A 17,765-nucleotide genomic window follows, 5' to 3' on the forward strand; every position below is an offset into this window, starting at 1 on the left:
AGGCGGCGAATGAAAACGAGATGAGATGGCGCCCTCACTTTCGCATAGTTATAATAAGCAAAGTTTTCTGCTGACTGGAGTGCTGATAATCAAGTCCGGGTTAAGCGAGAGTCAAGTCCGATGTCAAGGCTAATGAAGTAAGAATCAACAGCGGTAATCATGTATTCCCCCAAAGGAAATGAATCCACAGAATGTTAGAAGGAGCAGAAGGAAACATTTCATTAATTTTCCTGCATGGTGGATTGCTGGTCTACCATTAACAATTTTCAATATTTGCCGGAGCATGTACATCTGGTCATCTGTTTGCCGTTCTCACAACTTCATATGGATAAATGAAGACATTAGCAGGTGGCCAGGTCTGGCCTGGTTCCTGGAAAACGCCCGCCACGCCAGGGTTCATAATTGCCAAGCCGCAAATTAGTTTTATGCAATGCCGCGGCTTAGGTGCATCACTGGAAAAAATATAATAAAAATGTTTTAACGAAATTTAAAAGTATTTTAAGATTTTAGAAACAATTACCAATCGATCCCTTATTCAGACTCCTTTCTTTAAATCATACAAATATTTATAAAATATTCACATTTATTGCGTCTTTAAAGTTTATTTCTAAAAGAGGATCCCTGGCTGAAAGTGGCCCTTATCTTAATGAACAAACTATGCTAAAAATAAACAAAGTAGTGTTTAGTCTCTGCTAGAACTCAGATTCCTTTCAGTGCAGCCCTGTCCCCATTTCGTCCTTGGTTCCTGCGTGCACCGGTGTCTGCCTGCTTTCGCCCCCAAGGATATTAACTGCCGCTCCGAGTTGGCTCAGCCAGTTGTTTGTGCAGCCAATAACCCGTGCCACCAACTGGCTGCTCCGCCTCCTTTTGGGTCTCCAGTTAGAGTCCTGGAGTTGTACTGAAACTGCTGCTCCATCTAAACCGCTGCCCAGCTCATGAATGTTTGAAGAGTCCCGGCTGCGGCTGCGACGTTTCCCGGCTTTTCCCGCCTTTTCCCACTTTTCCTGCTTTTCATGCGCCTTACTTCCGGCTTGGCGAAAATTAAACATGGCGTCAGGTGGGCGGCTTGTTATTGTTGTCTAGCTGCGTTTTTGTGTGCATATTAATTGGATTATCTAGAAGGCGCCCCCTTCCTCAGAAATGCGTGTGTGGCTTTTCCGTCGGTAGTCACGTTAATCCCCTGGGATCCAGCCCGTTCTGGCATGCAATTGTTTAAAAAGCATTTGGCCAAACAATGTGCTAGCCAAAACTTGCCTCTCGCAGCACGGCATTCGTGGTTCGGTGGCCAGTAAAAAGACGCAAAATCAACATTAGATAGAGAGAGCACCCTCTGCATAAATCACTGGCTAAAAAAAAAAGCGGGTTAAGTGAGGGGGGCTCGAGGGTAAACAGCAGCTGCTCGGCACTGTCTAAATATTTACACAATGCCAATGTAAATTAAAAAACAGACAGCGGGCAACAAGTTGACTACACAATACACGGGGCAGCGTGGCGAAAAACAATGGCTGGGTTGCGATGCCAACCGAAATATGGAATACCCTGAAATAACCGAAATATTTCCAGTTGAAGTCCGAAACCAAATACGGTGTTTTCATTACCCGAAATGACTTTTGGTTGCCGTATGCAAATGCAAATTATTACGTAGACATGGCTGGAGGGATCCAGTGAAGCGTTAACCAAAGGATGGAGCTAATACAGACAGGGCTAATATCAAATAGCCACCGATTTACACATAGAGAAATGAGTCAAGAGTGCTTAATTATATTTATTTTATGATTGTTTTTAAAGTGAATCATGTTGGATAACCTCAGTGTTTACCAGGGAACTGTCTAAGCCATCTACTCGATTATTAAATAAACTCTCACATTTTGGCTTTGTTTTCTATAATTTTTTGAGTGCATGCCAGACTTGGCCAGGCATCATTAGTCGCCTGTCTGTGGACTAATAAACTGAGCATTCGTATCCGAACGGTCCTTTGGCAGAGGGAAATAAGTCCGTGGCCACCACTACAGTCCAATACAGGCAGTCATCCGCAGCGGATTACACAAACCGACAAACAAGCAGCTTAAAAACCCGGCCCAGGAGTTTCCATGGATTTCCATGGTCCTGATTCCCGTTCCTGCTGCACAGCAGATTCCCATCTCCTGATCCCCGTTCCCCTCGTTTGGTTGGAGGAACACACCTGGGCCAAGCCAAAAGAAGGGATGCCTTTGTTGAGTCCACATATTTGATGCTGTGTGCGTAAATTAACAAATAAATGGCATTTTTGTTTGTCCCAGCCCTTTTGTTTGGGCCACCCTTGTTGGAACTGTAGTTGGAATTGGGCATGGATCTGCACAAGGAACTGGACCTGGACCAGGGACCTGAAGCTGAACTGGACAGAGACTGGCCAGTGATTGGCCTCGCTGCTTCTTTGAAATTTCATAAATTTCCGTGCAAAATGCGTAAAATGTGGCCAAAGGGCCCCGATCGTCGCATGGCAATTGACCAAACAAACTGAAACGGGGCCTTTTCACTCAAGCACACTGAGAAAAATAGTTTTTAAGTTCAAAATATGGCTTAGACATTCTAATAATGTAAGCAGGAAGCTTTTGCTTGGATTTTGGATTATGAGGAATTGCTTTTTGATTTTTGGAAGAATTTAAATCATCTTGTTGTGTATTTTTCCAGGCAATGCAAAATGTACTAAATATTTTCTTACATTCTTATTTTATGAAACTTTAATCCCTTTGATATTTCTTTCATAAATGCATACCGTCTTTTTCCCAGTGCCAGTTTGATTTTGTGCTTTGAATGTACGATGGGGCTGAGAGTATGTTTGCCCCGGTCTTTTTCTGTCTCTTTGTGTTTGACCACAAACATTGCACTTTTCTTTTGTTGCATTTTTGTTTGTCGTCTTCTGTTGTCGCCGGAGCCCTTAACCCTTCGAACCCTGGCTAAATCCGTGCGGGTGTGCAGTTGACATAATACTTTTGCTTCATGCTCGAAGGCACATGTGGTCGAGTTGACTCTTTGGCTATGACTTGGAGATGCACCGCATCCTGGCTGCAATCATAACCACCTCCAGATCCAGACGATACCTGACCACAACAGATTCACCATATAACCATATATATAATACAAAATGTTATATATATATACTCGAATTGCAGGCCACTTTTTGTGGCTGTGGCATAATGCCATTGCCGCTGGCAGTGACTTGACTTAATCCTCGGCCTGGGGTAAACAAATTTCTTATTGATTGCATTCCCATTGCCCATTTCCCACCTGCAGCTCTCCGTATACGATGGAGCCCCAGTCATTTTGCCAACTTCTCAATTAAATGAAATGAAAGTGGGCATTTTCCCCGCCTCCGTTTAAGCACTGTAAATCTCGTGCAGGGAAAACTTTTTAAAATTAAATGACAAACACACATAAATAACTTTCGTGCGAGCGCTGCAAAATGCATTTAATTTGCAGCAAAGTGGCCCAGGACGAACAGGAGAAGGACCTTCGCCTGGCTCCCAGTCGCCTCGGCACCGTCAGCAGAAGCGGCCTCAACAGCGGGCGGTCTCCTGGTTTGGGTGGTTCTGTAGTGGGGTGGGCTAGGTGGTTGGGCGGCTTTTAAAATGATAAAAGTCGCCGCTTGTCGCGACAGCGAGACGCCGACAAAGCGGCGTAAATTTCAATTAAATGTGAAAGCAAAACAAATTTTAACTTTACTCGCACTCTGCCCGAAAGTTCATACAGAGTATGTCTTGTTTATGCAGTGGGAGATCGTGAAATATATTAAGTAAATATTGAAATTATTGATTAATATACTTTCAATAAGATACAGTCTCTGAATAAAGTCATGTCATTCATTAAAGGAAAGTCCAAAATACGAAAAGTTATTATTTTAACATTTTTACTTTTAAGGAAGACCTCACACTGTGACCACTTATTCTTCTTAATTGGAATAAAAATATTCATTTATGTTATTTTAAGTACATGATTTTGTATAATTCTTAAAACATTCCGAGTTAGAAACTCACTAGCCATTACTATTTAAGCCTCCCAGCATACGCCGGAAACAAAAGTCGGTAATCCTGTTATCCTCGCACGCGTAAACTCCAAACAGGGACTTATTTGCTGAGTACTCGTGTGCCTAAATGTAATTGTGAATTCCATATTTCAGTGGCTCTGAATGTGTGCTGCGATGTAATTGCCAGTGCCAGAGCTCGTTGTTGTTGTTTCTGCGTTTGTTATAATAACAATTACTTGAAAAATACTCCGATATCAGCGTCAGCGTCAGCGTCGACAGTGCCGGCGAAATTATTTAAATGCTTTGCTGTTCGGGGATTACGAGTGCACAGTGGGGATTGGCAAATGTGAGATTGGGCGATTGTGTGGGTGGAGGGATAAATACACACATACGCATTCGCACACTCACCGTCAGCTACACACACTCACACGCACACTATCACCCACTCAGGAGCCTTGTTAAACAATCACAAAAACATACAAGAGATCCCATTATGCTGCTGTCGGAGTTTCAGAGAGAGGTGCGAGGAATATGTATACACTGAGAGAAACAGTAGTTTAGTGTGTTATTACTTGGCTTTCAGTTTCGAGAAGATTTTCATAAATGTACATCGATTTTTCTTCCAGTGCATGGTCATATATGTGAGCTCGGCATGCGTGTGTCTGGCAGAGTTCCGGACTTGGCCCGGCGCGGCCGTCAGACAATTTGGTTTAATTGATAGTTTGGATAATGTAATTATAGACAATTGCGTTTCATGCGAAACCGATTCGCCGCCGCCGCCGCCGACGATTATAATGGCCAACAATGCTCAAGTGAGGTCCAGTGGCGGATAAGAGAGCCTTTCCGCAGCGGGGTGTGGGATGTCCGAGTGCCAAGTGGATTGCTGGAGTGCTACTATGCTGATGAAGGGGGGGGGGATGGAAAAGTTCCACTTGCTAAATGAAAATGGGCGCCAAATGAAGTGCGTCGCCATCAAGTGTTATTAACTTGTAAAACAAAGAGAAATCATCGAGGGATATCCAATTGGAGGATGGGTATGGACTAGTTGGCCAGGTCCAGTGATGGTTATCCTACCTCTTTGTGCCCGTCGCATCAATCAATGCGGAATGCGGCAAAAGTGCCAAGCGGTCTCTAATTGGTGGGATGGTTGAGAAGGGCGCGGGATGATGACCCGGTCGCCTGGCCGCAGGTACATGCAATTAATTATGGTCATTTCCAGGTGCACACAGACGCCATCGTCTGGCCAATGCAACGGCCGTTGCAGTCATCAAACGAATAGCTGCCTGGCAAAATAACAAAGCCCGAATGACTGTTGCATACTTTTCCGGGCATTGACCAAGGGGTTGGGGTAGGGGGTAAATACCAAAATGCGAGGCCGCCTAAAGAGCGGTGAAAATGCGCGCAAACAAGCGCATAAACGCAGACCCCCGATCTCTGACCTCTGACCCCATCCCCTTACTCTATCCCCGCCATTCCTTTCCATCCATATCCCCGAATTAAAACAAATGATGAGGTTTTTCGGCGACTTCACTTGCCATTACAATAACCGTTGTTGTCGGCGGGACCGTAAAATGGCGCCCAATTGGCAATTGGCAATTGGCGCTTCCGGCGGCTCATTGGCTACACCGACGATTCGCAACGCATCCCGTTCTCGTCCGCCGTCCGGCATAATGCACATCCGTATCAATATCGATGACAATCGCCAATTGGCCTGCCAAATGCACAGCTACCAAAAAGGCACTGGAAGAAAATATATATATAATCTCTGAAAAGTTTTCGTTATAAACAAAACTTTAAGGCAGCAAAATTATGAACTTAAAGAAAATTCTGTTTCTCTTCAAAAAACAGAATTATGCCCATAACTTGGCCAATAATGGTCCGAATATGGAACGTGATACCTCGTTGAGCTCTTATTTTAATCCACATTCAAAATATTCAAATGGCACTGAAATCTAAGCCAAAAAATATTTTTTCGATTTTTCAAAAAAATGATGATGGTACCCCTTACAAAAAAGTGAAATTTCACAAAAAATTAATTTCCGAAAATCATTGCCACAACCACATAGAAAGTTTGCTTGGGTCGTTAGCTGCACAAAACAGTCTTTCTTTTGGTTCTGCGTCTTCTCTTGACATAGTTATAAGCAAAACACTGGGGAAAAATGTCGCGAATTTTACTCAAAAGTCACAATTTTGATTTTCAGGCCGAAATATCAGTATTTCCCTCATTACAGAGCCAAAAATTATCGTAACATGGAATGTTATACCTCGTTGAGTTCGTATTTAAATTCCCCGTCGAACTGTGTACCACACTCAAAAAGTGATTTTTTCAGATTTTTCGTAAAATTTTATGATGTTACCCCTTTCCAAAAATGCGAAAATCGCTCTGTCCCGCGATTTGTGTCTCAAAATATCAGTGTTTTCCTCATTACATAGCCAAAAATGGTCGGAATACGTAGTGCCATACTTCGTTGAGCTTGTATTTGTATCTATTTTCAAAATATTTAATTGTTATTAAAACTTGAAAAAAAAAAATATTTTTTCAATTTTTCGAAAAAAGGATGATGGTACCCCTTACAAAAAATGCAAAATTTGAGAAAAATTAATTTCTTGATAACCAGCATACAAATGACACAGAAAGTTTGTACGGGTCGTTAGCTGCACAAAACAATCCTGATTATCGCTGTGCGTCTTATTTTGACAAAGTAATAAGCATAATACTGGTAAAAAATATTGCAAATTTTACTCAGAAGTCAATATTTTGGTTTTATGCTTAATTATCACTATATTTCCCTAAGTAACGCTAAAAATGGTCCAAATGTGGAATGTAATACCTCGTTGAGCTTGTATTTTAATTCATATTAAACTGAAATTCATATTTAAAAAAACCTTTTTTTGTTATTTTTATTTTTTTAAGAGCAAATATCACAAAATTGTTATTACCCAACTTTATCACAGTGCACCAACAACCTGTCCTATCCAGACACGGCGTCTGCTCTCCTTGATGCATTTTTATGATGCGGTGTCTGATTTGCGGACGTAAAGTGAAAATCGCACGGAAATCGCATTGCCTCCGACCGGGCATTTTAAATATGCCTCAAAGGCATTCGACAATGTACGCAATTTGCAGCTGCCGTAGGCCTGCTGATAAAGAAACAATTCGCGTTCATGAAACTCCTTAAATCCAGGCGACTTGCTTCTGTGTCACAGGACTAATAAAATTAATCAACTTTAATGCACTGCCGTTGTCCTTGCCCTGCCGTTGTCCATCCTGCTGCAGCTGCAGCGCAAATGTTGAATGACTGAGATAACAATAAATGGAATCCGGTCGTGCCTCCCTCGTTCCATTCTTCGCTGCAGCAGCACTAAATAATTTCTAATAAAATAAAATAAATAATGAACGCAGCAGCAGCAGTCGAGAAAGCCCAGCCAGACTTTGCCAATACGGTCTAGCACCCACAGATGACCTCCTGCCCTCCATCACCCCCTCTATGGCTATACAGCTGCCTGCCATATTGCGCAAATATTGCAGTAAGTTGCTTTGGCAATGTGTTTTACTTTTATTGCACTCGAGCCGCCGGGCGCTGCACATTTTTAGCGCCAGTCATAAAATCCGACGAGCATCTAGCCGGGACTTCGGCCTCAGCATCCGCATCAGCTTCAGTTCCAGCTCCATCTCGCATCCTGGCCAGCACATTTTTCCAATTTTAAGGCTGAGTAGCGCGCACGGCGAACGCCAAATGACCGTAGAAATGATTGCCAATGCGGGAGGTGGGCTGCCATTCTACAGGCAGTTGCGTAACCAGGCAACTCTGGAGGAGCAGCAGCAGCAGTAGCAACAACAAGGGTCATTCGTTGAGAGAGGAGCGTGAGAGCCAAAAGGAGAATGGTAGGTGGAGTTCAAATGGCGGAGATGGAGGTGTAGGTGGAACTCGGGCCACAAAGCCTTCCAACGCCAGGCGCTGTTGTTATTTGCCTCGGCTTATTTGCTAAAAATAAAATCAAACTGCAATACCAGAGTCCACGACATAATAAAAGAAATTGCGTGAAAGGCGGCTTAAAGAGTTGGCCAAGAGAAGGCAACGACCCTAAGAGGGAATGTCTGCCGTTTTATGGGCCCACCTAGCTAAGCTTCACTGGGGGAAATGAAAACCAAATCCTACTATTAGTTATTTATTTTTACAATCTACATTCTTAAATTATAATATTTTCAATAGGAAAATTGTATTTTAAAGTTTTCAGACCTTTGTTAATTTTGTTTTAATTTTAAGATAGTTTTTTTTTAAGTGTAATTCCTTGAAAAACGATTGACGCTTTGGCATATTCTTAAGGTGTTGGCGGGTTCACGCCGGCAAAAGATTATTTAATGCAATTGCAGGTGAATAAGAGGCTTGAACAGATCCTCTATTCCAAGTTAAATTAAAAGGTAAGCCAGGGAAGTCTTAGGTTTTTTCATTTTCGAATTACTGATAAAGCCTTCTGATTTTATTTCTCGTTTGGCAAGTTGTCAACGCAGTTTCAATTTATATTTATGACCTTTTAAAGCTTTTTTATGAGCTGGCAACTTACACCACCACGCCTTGTGTCTCTGTTATGGGGCATTTAGCGATTTTAAAGTAATAAACCCGGCCCATGTCCTGGCCAACGGGCGAAGCCATTAAACTTGCAAGGAGTCGGGACACTCCTCGAGGTTGCTAGTTTTCGGAAATTGGCGCTCGCTCTTCTCGTCCGTATTGAGTGACATCTATTAATCGTCGCAGGTCCTGCAGGAGCTATAGGTTCGAATCGAGTCGGAGATGGCGGAAATGTTCGGGCCATAAATCACCAGAGAACTTCATTAGACACATTTCATGTTCGGCTGTGCCGGGATGTGCAGATGTGGTCGCAGGACAGCTGTCCTGTCAGTTTCTGTGGGCTAATTAAGACGCCAGCCTCGATTGGTCGGCACCGAAAAGGTTATTAATAATGCCGCTTCGATTCGGGCTGCTCTTCTCTACTTCTCTTTAAAGAACGACATTCGGGAAAAAAAAGAATACACAAAGTAAGCACTTTGTCTATGGGGTGAGGTTGATCCTTCGACCAGGACTGCGGCTCTCATCCGGCCGCATTTCGAACTGGAATTGTGGTCAAGATGTCATTTCTTCGAATTCACCTTTGGTCTCTTGTCTTTTATTGGGTAAACACGAACTTGTCTGTTGGCAAACAGTTTGCGGTTACCGTTTGTAGCCAAAAATACTCAGAATTCTGCATAAAAACGCATTCACAAATCGGTTTATGGCCTGGTCTAAGTCATAAGCCCGACGAGCAAACTTTGGGACAATGGCCAATGGCTGTAAACATCAGTCACATTGTGCATAGGTGAGGAAAGTGCAGCGGACAAAGTTGGCTCAGCAAAGTTGGCCCACAAAAAAAAAGAAATCAAATCCTTTTATCACTTTAATGCCGATGAATGTTATTAGTTGGGCATATGAATTTTTGGGCTATAACGTATTCGACTGTGGGTTTTGCCCTTTAAGACATTTATCTTTATTTCCCTGTGGGGTTTGTCTCTAAAAAACGCTGACCGTTTCTGCCATTATAATTGAATAATAAACGTAGCGCTACTCGAAACTAAATTTCAAGCTGGCATTTTGATGCACGCTGATGCAACCTTACCCAGTACTCAAAAGGTCAAAGAGGTATTATGAGTTCTTAGTGATGAAAGAAGTGGTAGAAAAGTAAAAGTAGTAAGGAATTATGCAACTAATTACTACGATTTTTGGTCTTAAACCCATAATAAATCCATAATGTCTGTCATTTATTAGCCGGTACTTCCAAGTCGACTCTATCCCACACACTAACTCGTCACCTCGTCTTTTTTCCGTTTAAGTGCACGGTTCACTTGGCTGGAAACCTTTTACCAATAGCTCTGCCTCTACCTGTGCATCTATTCCGCCATTCGTGAGCTGCCTTTTTGTTGGGTTTTTTGCCAAAAGCTTTTAGCTGGGCGCATCGCATCCGACGGAGCGTGGCGACGTCGTCATCGTGTCGCTGCATCAAACGACATTTAGCTTGCGCATAAAGTTCACATCATTGCCGAGTTGTTTGCCATGTTAACTTTATTAGTGTGCACGGCTCTTGGATCCCGATTCCGAACCCGCTCCAGTTTCTCTGCCCTCGGAGAGTGCTTCATTTGCGTTATTGATACGCCAGCCTGCTGTATTTCATTAGCTTGGATCGGCAAGTTTCTTTTAGCTGCCGTGAAATGCAATTTGCCGTCAGCCAGCATATGTGGAATCGTAAAAGTTATAATGAAGTTGCCTGCACACATAGACACACATAGATTGTCATTCACGAAAGCTGTCATAAGCCTTGAAAATTATGGAAAATGGATAAAAACGTTTTTCAGAAGGTTAAAAGGAAGAGTTTTGATATTATATTTATAGTGGAAACCTTTTTCTAAAATTATAAAAGTATAATCTGTTCACTTTGAATGAAGTTATGGGAAAGGCAATTATCTTGCCAAATCGGCACTCTGACTAATACGTCATATGTATTATTTATGAGTATGTGAGGACTACATTTTTCCATTTATTACCCTTTTACATCCACCACCGCAATAAGCCCTTTGCAGTCCTTGAGCGGCGGGCATAAAAAAGTACATATGTAGCGAAGGTAATAATAAAGCCACGTAAATCGCACGCCATATTGGCCCCAGTCCATAGACAGATGTCAATCACGTGCCCCGGCTGTTGCACTTGCCTTTCGTCGTTCTGGGGAAATAGAAAAAAAAATACATATATAAAGGAAAAAAAAACATAACCAAAGGGTTGAGTAAGCCGGCTAAACTGTGGTGGAGAGTTCACTCAACGGGACTAAGGTTGATCTCAAAGCGCATTCTGGTAATGGAAAAGGAACTGCAAGCTCAAAGCAAACAGGACCGGAGGTTCCTTCTGGCATTTTCGCATTTCCGATAGGGGCTGCAGTGTCAAAGCCGTTCGGTTGATTGATTTTTTCTCCCTGACTGTCGCTGCTTGGCATATCGCGGAATAATAGCCACCAATGCACCACCATCGAACCGTCTTGCCACCTAACCACCCACTTCAGATTGGGCCGCGGGCACTTGGCAGGCCGCACTTAGCTGCCGTTGCCGTTGTCGCCGTGGTTTTGTTTGATAACATCGTCTAGCAACGTGTCTGGCAACCCGTGTGACGTAAGCCGAGCACTTTTCCAGGACCCAGGAACACCACTACTCCAACCCACTTAGGACCACCCCTTACCCATTCATACATGCATTGTGAACTCCAGCGTTGGCGCCTTTGGCATAATCAGTTGCAAAAATTTGACACGCTGGGAGTAAATGGGCAAAAAGCGCGTTTTTCCCGTTGCCCGTTGCCATTTTTCCTACGCCATTTTCTGACTCATACACACATGGTACTTGTCCTTGTAGGTACGTGTAAATGTGTATCTTTGTGTGTGTGTGTGTGCTTTATTTGCATATCTGTTTTTGATTTTTGTCGCCGATGGCGTCTATTCAATTTGACGTGCCGCTCGGTTGCTCAGCAGCAGCCCAATGAAATCAATAAATCTGCTCCACCGTTTGGATCCAATTTATCACTTTGCTGCTGAGGGGGGGTTATCCCCCTTCCGAGTTTCCCCCTTCGGTTTCCTGGCCATTTTCCACTTTCGCGTGCAGTGCCACGCCCACAGGAACATGCGGCCGAGTTTTATCCGCGAAACGATGTGCATACAACTTTATTATTAGGGCAACGCGGCGTATGAGTGATGATGGGTGGAGGCTTTAATGGGCTGGCAATTTCTTATGCCTACCTGAATGAATGGCTGTGAAACGTATGCGGCTGCCTCAGTCAATAATGAAATTTAGCAAAATATCCGCGCACAAAAGAAGCGTGAGTCCTGCGGCGGTGGAGGCGAAGGAGGTTGCATTTCGGAATTTCTCAAAGTGGGAGTTGGGGAAAGCTTTGCATATTTTACGGCGCCATCGAGCCATGTGCCGAAATGTTTTGTGCGCGCTTAAATTGCGGAAGTGATAAACAGGCGGCTCCGGTCCAGGAAGCATTTTAATATTTCAAGTTTTACTCGAGGCAGCGCACCAGAAGATGCTTTGTGCTGGGCGAGCTAAAGAAACGGCAACATCAACGTCAAGACAATAAAATAAGAAGAAACACTGTTTTTGGTTTATTTTTTTTACATTAAATATATTTAGATGGTTTTTCTTTCAAAATTGTTTTCTGGGTTCCATGAGCGCAGCGCGACCTCAACGGCATTGGTAGGACTTATGGACAGGGGGGCACCAGTGAAAGTAAAAGTTAAACAAAATATTGCAGTTGGAATGTGTTCTGGTTTTGGCTTTCTGTTAGCGCCATGCCCCCTATCAGTCTCATGCCCGAAAAGGTCCTGGCATTCATGGTCGTTTTCTATGTGGGCTGGGGTTGACATTTCGTTTTCGGTTTTGGTTTTTGGTTTCGGTTTCGGTTTCGGTTTCAATTTAGCAAACTTCTTACATCAAGTACATTTATATTTGGATTATATTATTTGCTGCTTGCTTTCCGTTCGCTCTGTGTACATTTAAGTTAAAATAATTAAGTAAGCTACATTTAGTTGTTAATATTTAAAAATTACTTTACTCGCTGCCTACTTCCATGCGCTGCTTAGCCGTACAAAATAGTGGAGTTACAAATCATTTCGAGTGGCACATAAAAAAAAGAAACAAAACAACCAAATTTATATGATCTTAGGCAACAAGAGGAACGCAAAATCTTTGGTTAAAATTTCTCAATTCTTAAGGCTAAATATTAAATAAGTTGTTCGTGTTCGTTATTAATTTATTACAAGCATTTAATGCATTAGACAGAGATGGGCTAAGTCAATCGAATCTCGCCCGACTCGCCCTTGAGGCAACTGAAAATCCTTTCACAATCTCTAGCATAGTAACTTCGTGACAATCAAATGAAATGAGTGTAAAGTGGCTGAGTATCAACAATAATGAAATTAGTGCCCTGCTTAACTAGAAGTTCTTTTTTTTTTGTTTTGTTTAAGATTTCACTTTTCTTCACATTTATTTTTTTGTATTTTTTTTGTTGGTTTTCATTTTTTGGTTGTGTTTAAGTTCTTAGTGGCTAATCAAAACACTAAATACATTTAGCTTATATCCATTTACTTAAAATAGTTTTGTGTTTTTCTGCTTTGCTCACATCTATTATTTCGCTTGTCTCAAGTGCTTTGAGTTTCCTTGCCCACGCTTTTCCGCGTTCCTGCTTCCCAGCTATTCGGGATTTTCCCCAATTTTCCTGCTGCTTACTTTCACTTCACTTATCTGCTGATTGTCCACTAAAACTATGCTTGCTCCTTATGCTCGGCGTTCTACTTTTCTGGCTTTCCCTTTTCGGCTGCTCCCCTTCTTTTCCAGGGTTTTCTCTATGTAAACGTTTCCCCTTGTTTTTTACACAATAAATTTTCATTTGGTTTTTGCTTACTTTAACTTCTTTTTGTATATGAATTATTAAACACATTAATCAAACAGTTTTTTTTTGGGTTTTTTGTTCTGTTTTGTTTTTTGGTAAATCATAGGTTTGTGCATAATTAAATACGTAATAAATTGCCAAATAAAGTGTAATATGCATCCAGACTAATTTGAATGCACGAATCGTCGGCATTTTTGGTTTTTCTCTAAAAATGACATTACCCTTTCCCCCAGCTTGCATTCATTACAATACAATTAAACATACAGTATTTTTCCATATAAATATTTTGTATATATTAGCATAATTTACCTTTATATATTCAGTCTTAAGCTACAAAAATCGTTATGCATATTTCTGTTTTGTTTTGTTTTTTGTTTTTTTTTTTATTATAATATCTCTTTATGCCTTTGTTTGCTATAATTTGAATCTATTCAAATAAGTTATATAAATTCGCAATGTATTCATTTTTATTTCTTGTTTTTCCTTTTCATATCTGGTGCGGCGAAAGTAGGAGTAAAGCAGAAGAGTGTTCGCCCTGAAGGAGAACTCTATTTGCCCCGGTGGGGCGGGGGGGCGGTGGCGGGCTGTGTAAGGGAAATTCAGGCGACAGTTTTAGGATAGCAAACAGTCTTAAAACTAAAAAGCAGACTTAAACTCTAACGAGAACTTGCGGGGTGGCCGGGGAAATATTACGTTTACCTATTACATTTATCATTTATCATTTATCATTTATCATTTATCGACTATCTGCTATCGTCTATTGCCTATCGACTAACGGCTATCGTTGCAACTTTCAGCGATTGTGTCATGTTCTGCGTTTGCGTTTATCTTACAGGCATGCCTCATTTTAGTGGTTTTTTGTTTTGGCCAGCTCTGTCTCTCCACCTAAGACGTTTAGCGCTTTCCAAGTTTTACTGTAGTATGTACCTTGCACAAGTAAACCAAAAGTGTTACTATGGCTAACCGTTTAAACTAATACTATGTAGTAGAGTGTAGTGGTAGTCGTCATCCTGCGGTAAGTTGAGTATCTCTTCTTTTTAAATGAAACGCCAGTTTGCTCGGAGGTTCTCTTTTGGGTTCGTTTTGGGTTTGTAGTTTCGGTTTTTTTTTGCTTTTTTTTTCGCTATATATCTCAATCTGAATCTGATTCTGAATCTGCTGCTGAAGTTGTTAGTGAAAAGTCGAGTCTATCATTACAGCTATCAGCTAGGTTTATAGTAGTAAATTTATCGAATTTCGTTACCCCTTTTTACATATTTACAGGACTGTAGCTGGTATCTTTCGTATTTATCGTGTTGAAGCTCGTTTCCCAAGGGCACCACATCTCCAAGACAGTATGTACAATGTAGAACCAAACGTTGGGGTCACCATTTAGCAACCGTTTCAGAGGCGTGGCTCTCGCAAGAGTATTCAACCCCGGCTAACCGTAAGTGCGAATAGAGCCACCAGCAGGGCCATGCCATGCTGGGTCAAAGTATCAGCTCCTGCCGTCGACATGTCCTGACCCACATTGCTGCGTACATCCATCAAATCTCGGGAGAGGGGCAGCTCGGTGGGATCGCTCAGTTCATCGTGGCAGGGCAGCATTTCCGGTTTCAACAGGAACAGCTTGATGTTGATCGCATTCTTGTTGGTCAGAATGTCCAAGTCATCTCCGGACACGGAGTGCGATGTCATTAGGACATCGACATCATTGTGACCAACTACAGGTGAACCGGCTCCATAGAATCCTTGCTTATGCAGGCTGAGATTGTCATCGAGGTCCAGACCATGACCCAAGGACATGCCGCCATTGTTATCATCGTAGTAATCGTATCGCTTATGTGTCGGAGCCACTGCCGCCAGGTCCTTCTGCTTGAGATCCTCCTGCTGCTGCTGTCGCTTCCTCCTCTTGCGCATCTTGGACTCCACCACGTTCTCAGCATTGGAAGCGAATTGCCTTTGTCCTCGCAACGCCTGTCGGGATCTGCTGGCCGAATGTTTCCTGGTGTCGTCCAGAGTCAAACCACTATAGCTGCTTCCGACCACGCTGTTGCCCACACCGCCCATGCTGGCGCTATTGCTGCCAATCGCCGTGAATCCTCCGATATTGAGCACGTCCAGAATAGTCGGCGGCACGGGGTCGACAAAGTGCGACAGTTTCGGCTCCTGCAGCGTGCAGTGCAATTCCTCCAGCGAGTCACGCAGCTGCAGGTGACGTGTGCGATTTTTCAATTCGAAGATCCACTGCAGACGACAGTCGCAAATGAATTTGTTGTCTGCGGAAGACAGGTGAAAAGAGGGTGAGATTTGGGTGGGTTAAATAAAACTTGCAGGCTGGCTGGGTTATCCCTGAAATTGCTTTTGTCAAATCGTCGCCCCAAACCGATTGTCCAAGTCTGAATGCCTCGCAGTCTGAATGTCTGCCCAGGTAAGCGAATGATTTCCCCTTCAGCTGCTAAGTGGCCGACTGCAACAATTGGCTGTCATTTGATGGCCGATTGCCACTCCAGCCTTAGATACACAGAGCGAAAATTCTTGGTACTTATTAAACATAAAGGAAGTGAAGCATAAAGATTGATAACAAAAGGTCAAACTATCTTTATATTCGAAAAATTCTTCATAATTCTTTTTCAGTTTATTACAGATTTCCGTTTTAAAATCTAAGAATTAATTCATAATGCCTAGCCTTTGAGATATCACTACCTTAACTTAATACATTAACTTTAGTCAAGTAAAGAGATATCTGAATTTCTTTCAGTGCACGGCTCTAAACTCCGGCTTCAGCTTGGCTGAATCCTGCCAGCCGCTTTAAATGATTTTGCCCACGTTCGAGTCAGGAATCGAAGTTGCAGACGGAGTTTGAGTTTGAATTGGTGCTGGAGCTGGAGCAGGAGTCGGATGTCGTTGTCGTTGTCATTGGGGCTGCTCCTCACGTTAAACGCCTCAATGACATTTCCAATTTAGACAGCAGCCTCCTCTCATTCGGGAGCGATTGCAGCCGGGGTTTTGACCATTCCCGTCTATTGGCCAGCTTCTGTCAGTCAGTTGGACAGCCAACTTCGGTTCTCCAATTCTCCGGTTCTTCAGCTGCAACTTCCAACTCCTTCCCCCTGAGTCCTGTTGTCAATTATTTTGTAGTCCGCCTGGCCATGTGTGGCCCTAATCTAACCCTGCCTTGGCAACCCCTTTCAATTTGCTGTTTGGTTAGAGGAGATAGCCTGACTGGGTTCCAAATTGAGCGGATAAACAAGTGCCAGAGTGGATCTAATCGGCGACAATGGTCTAATGAATAAATCAAATTACGTTTCAATGGGTTTCCCGAAGGAAACTTTGCCCCGAAAAGGGCAAAATGAGCTGTCCTCGTGGGTATAATTAGGCCCAAACACACTGTGACACAGTTCACAGTTCCCTGTCAACATGTCGCATAATTAGCATAAGCGTTACGAAAAATATTGACTTACAGGCAAACACACACAGACACAGAGACACTGGGAAACTGGCGACATCATTATCGGCGAGTTACACAAGGAAAATGAGGCAGTGGAAGAGTCAGTCAGCCAATTGAGTTGCCCTTTTCCTTTCTCTATTCCTATCCTTTCCTTCGTATGACAATAATAATCCGAGGCATATTTTTGTAGTCCGGCCAAAAACTTGCCCCGAACGACAAAAGGAAACTTTGCTTTGCAAAATAGTTGGCAAATTAGTACAGGGCATGAAGGGGGGTGTGCAGAGAAAAGCCAAGTCAAAAATTCTAATTTTCCATATGAAAGCATGCAAAAACCATAAATAAAGTTAAATATGCACAGCCGGAGGAGCACAGACTACACTTGGAAGCCGGTCCGGAAAAATGCTGGAAAAATGGCCAACGACTTGGCAACATTTAGCAAGCAAATTACAACAAAATTAACATGATAATGAAGTGACCCATCTGGGTGGTGCGGAAAATTCTACGAAGTGGGTGCGTGTGTGTGTGTGTGAGGATGTGGATGGTGGTGTGGATATGGGTGGCTGTTGCAGCTGGCAGCTGTTCGCAGCTGACCAAATGACAATGACTTGCCCCCAGACAACGTTCTATAAAAGTGCTTAAAAAAATAGAAATTACAAAAAATATAAAATGAGTGGGCGGAGAAAGGGAAAAGCGGTGGGGAAAATGAAGCCGAGGACACTAGACTGTCGTACTTTGTGTGGCATAAAATACTTTTATATTTTTAATGATACTTGGCCAAAGCGGTAGGAAGTGTTTTGGTCTGCTGCACACACTCCGGCTCACACACACCCATCTACACATACACCCTGCATATCACCTCATCCTCTCTTGG

At 42.7% G+C, this 17,765-nt stretch overlaps 1 protein-coding gene across 3 annotated transcripts in view; it reads right to left on the reverse strand.

The window, feature by feature from the left end:
- Window positions 1-12,170: 12,170 nt before the first annotated feature.
- Window positions 12,171-17,765, reverse strand: part of LOC108107756 (connectin) — a 132,344-nt gene continuing 126,749 nt past the window's right edge. For all 3 annotated transcript variants that reach the window (XM_017215428.2, XM_017215429.2, XM_017215427.2), the window contains one exon: window positions 12,171-15,722. In XM_017215428.2, the coding sequence (XP_017070917.1) occupies window positions 14,875-15,722 (848 nt within the window). In that variant the 3' untranslated portion in view covers window positions 12,171-14,874. The remainder of the gene's footprint in view (window positions 15,723-17,765) is intronic.

Source organism: Drosophila eugracilis, unplaced genomic scaffold (genome assembly GCF_018153835.1).
Source record: "Drosophila eugracilis isolate 14026-0451.02 unplaced genomic scaffold, ASM1815383v1 contig_2088, whole genome shotgun sequence".
In the NCBI taxonomy this organism is placed as follows: Eukaryota; Metazoa; Arthropoda; class Insecta; order Diptera; family Drosophilidae; genus Drosophila; species Drosophila eugracilis.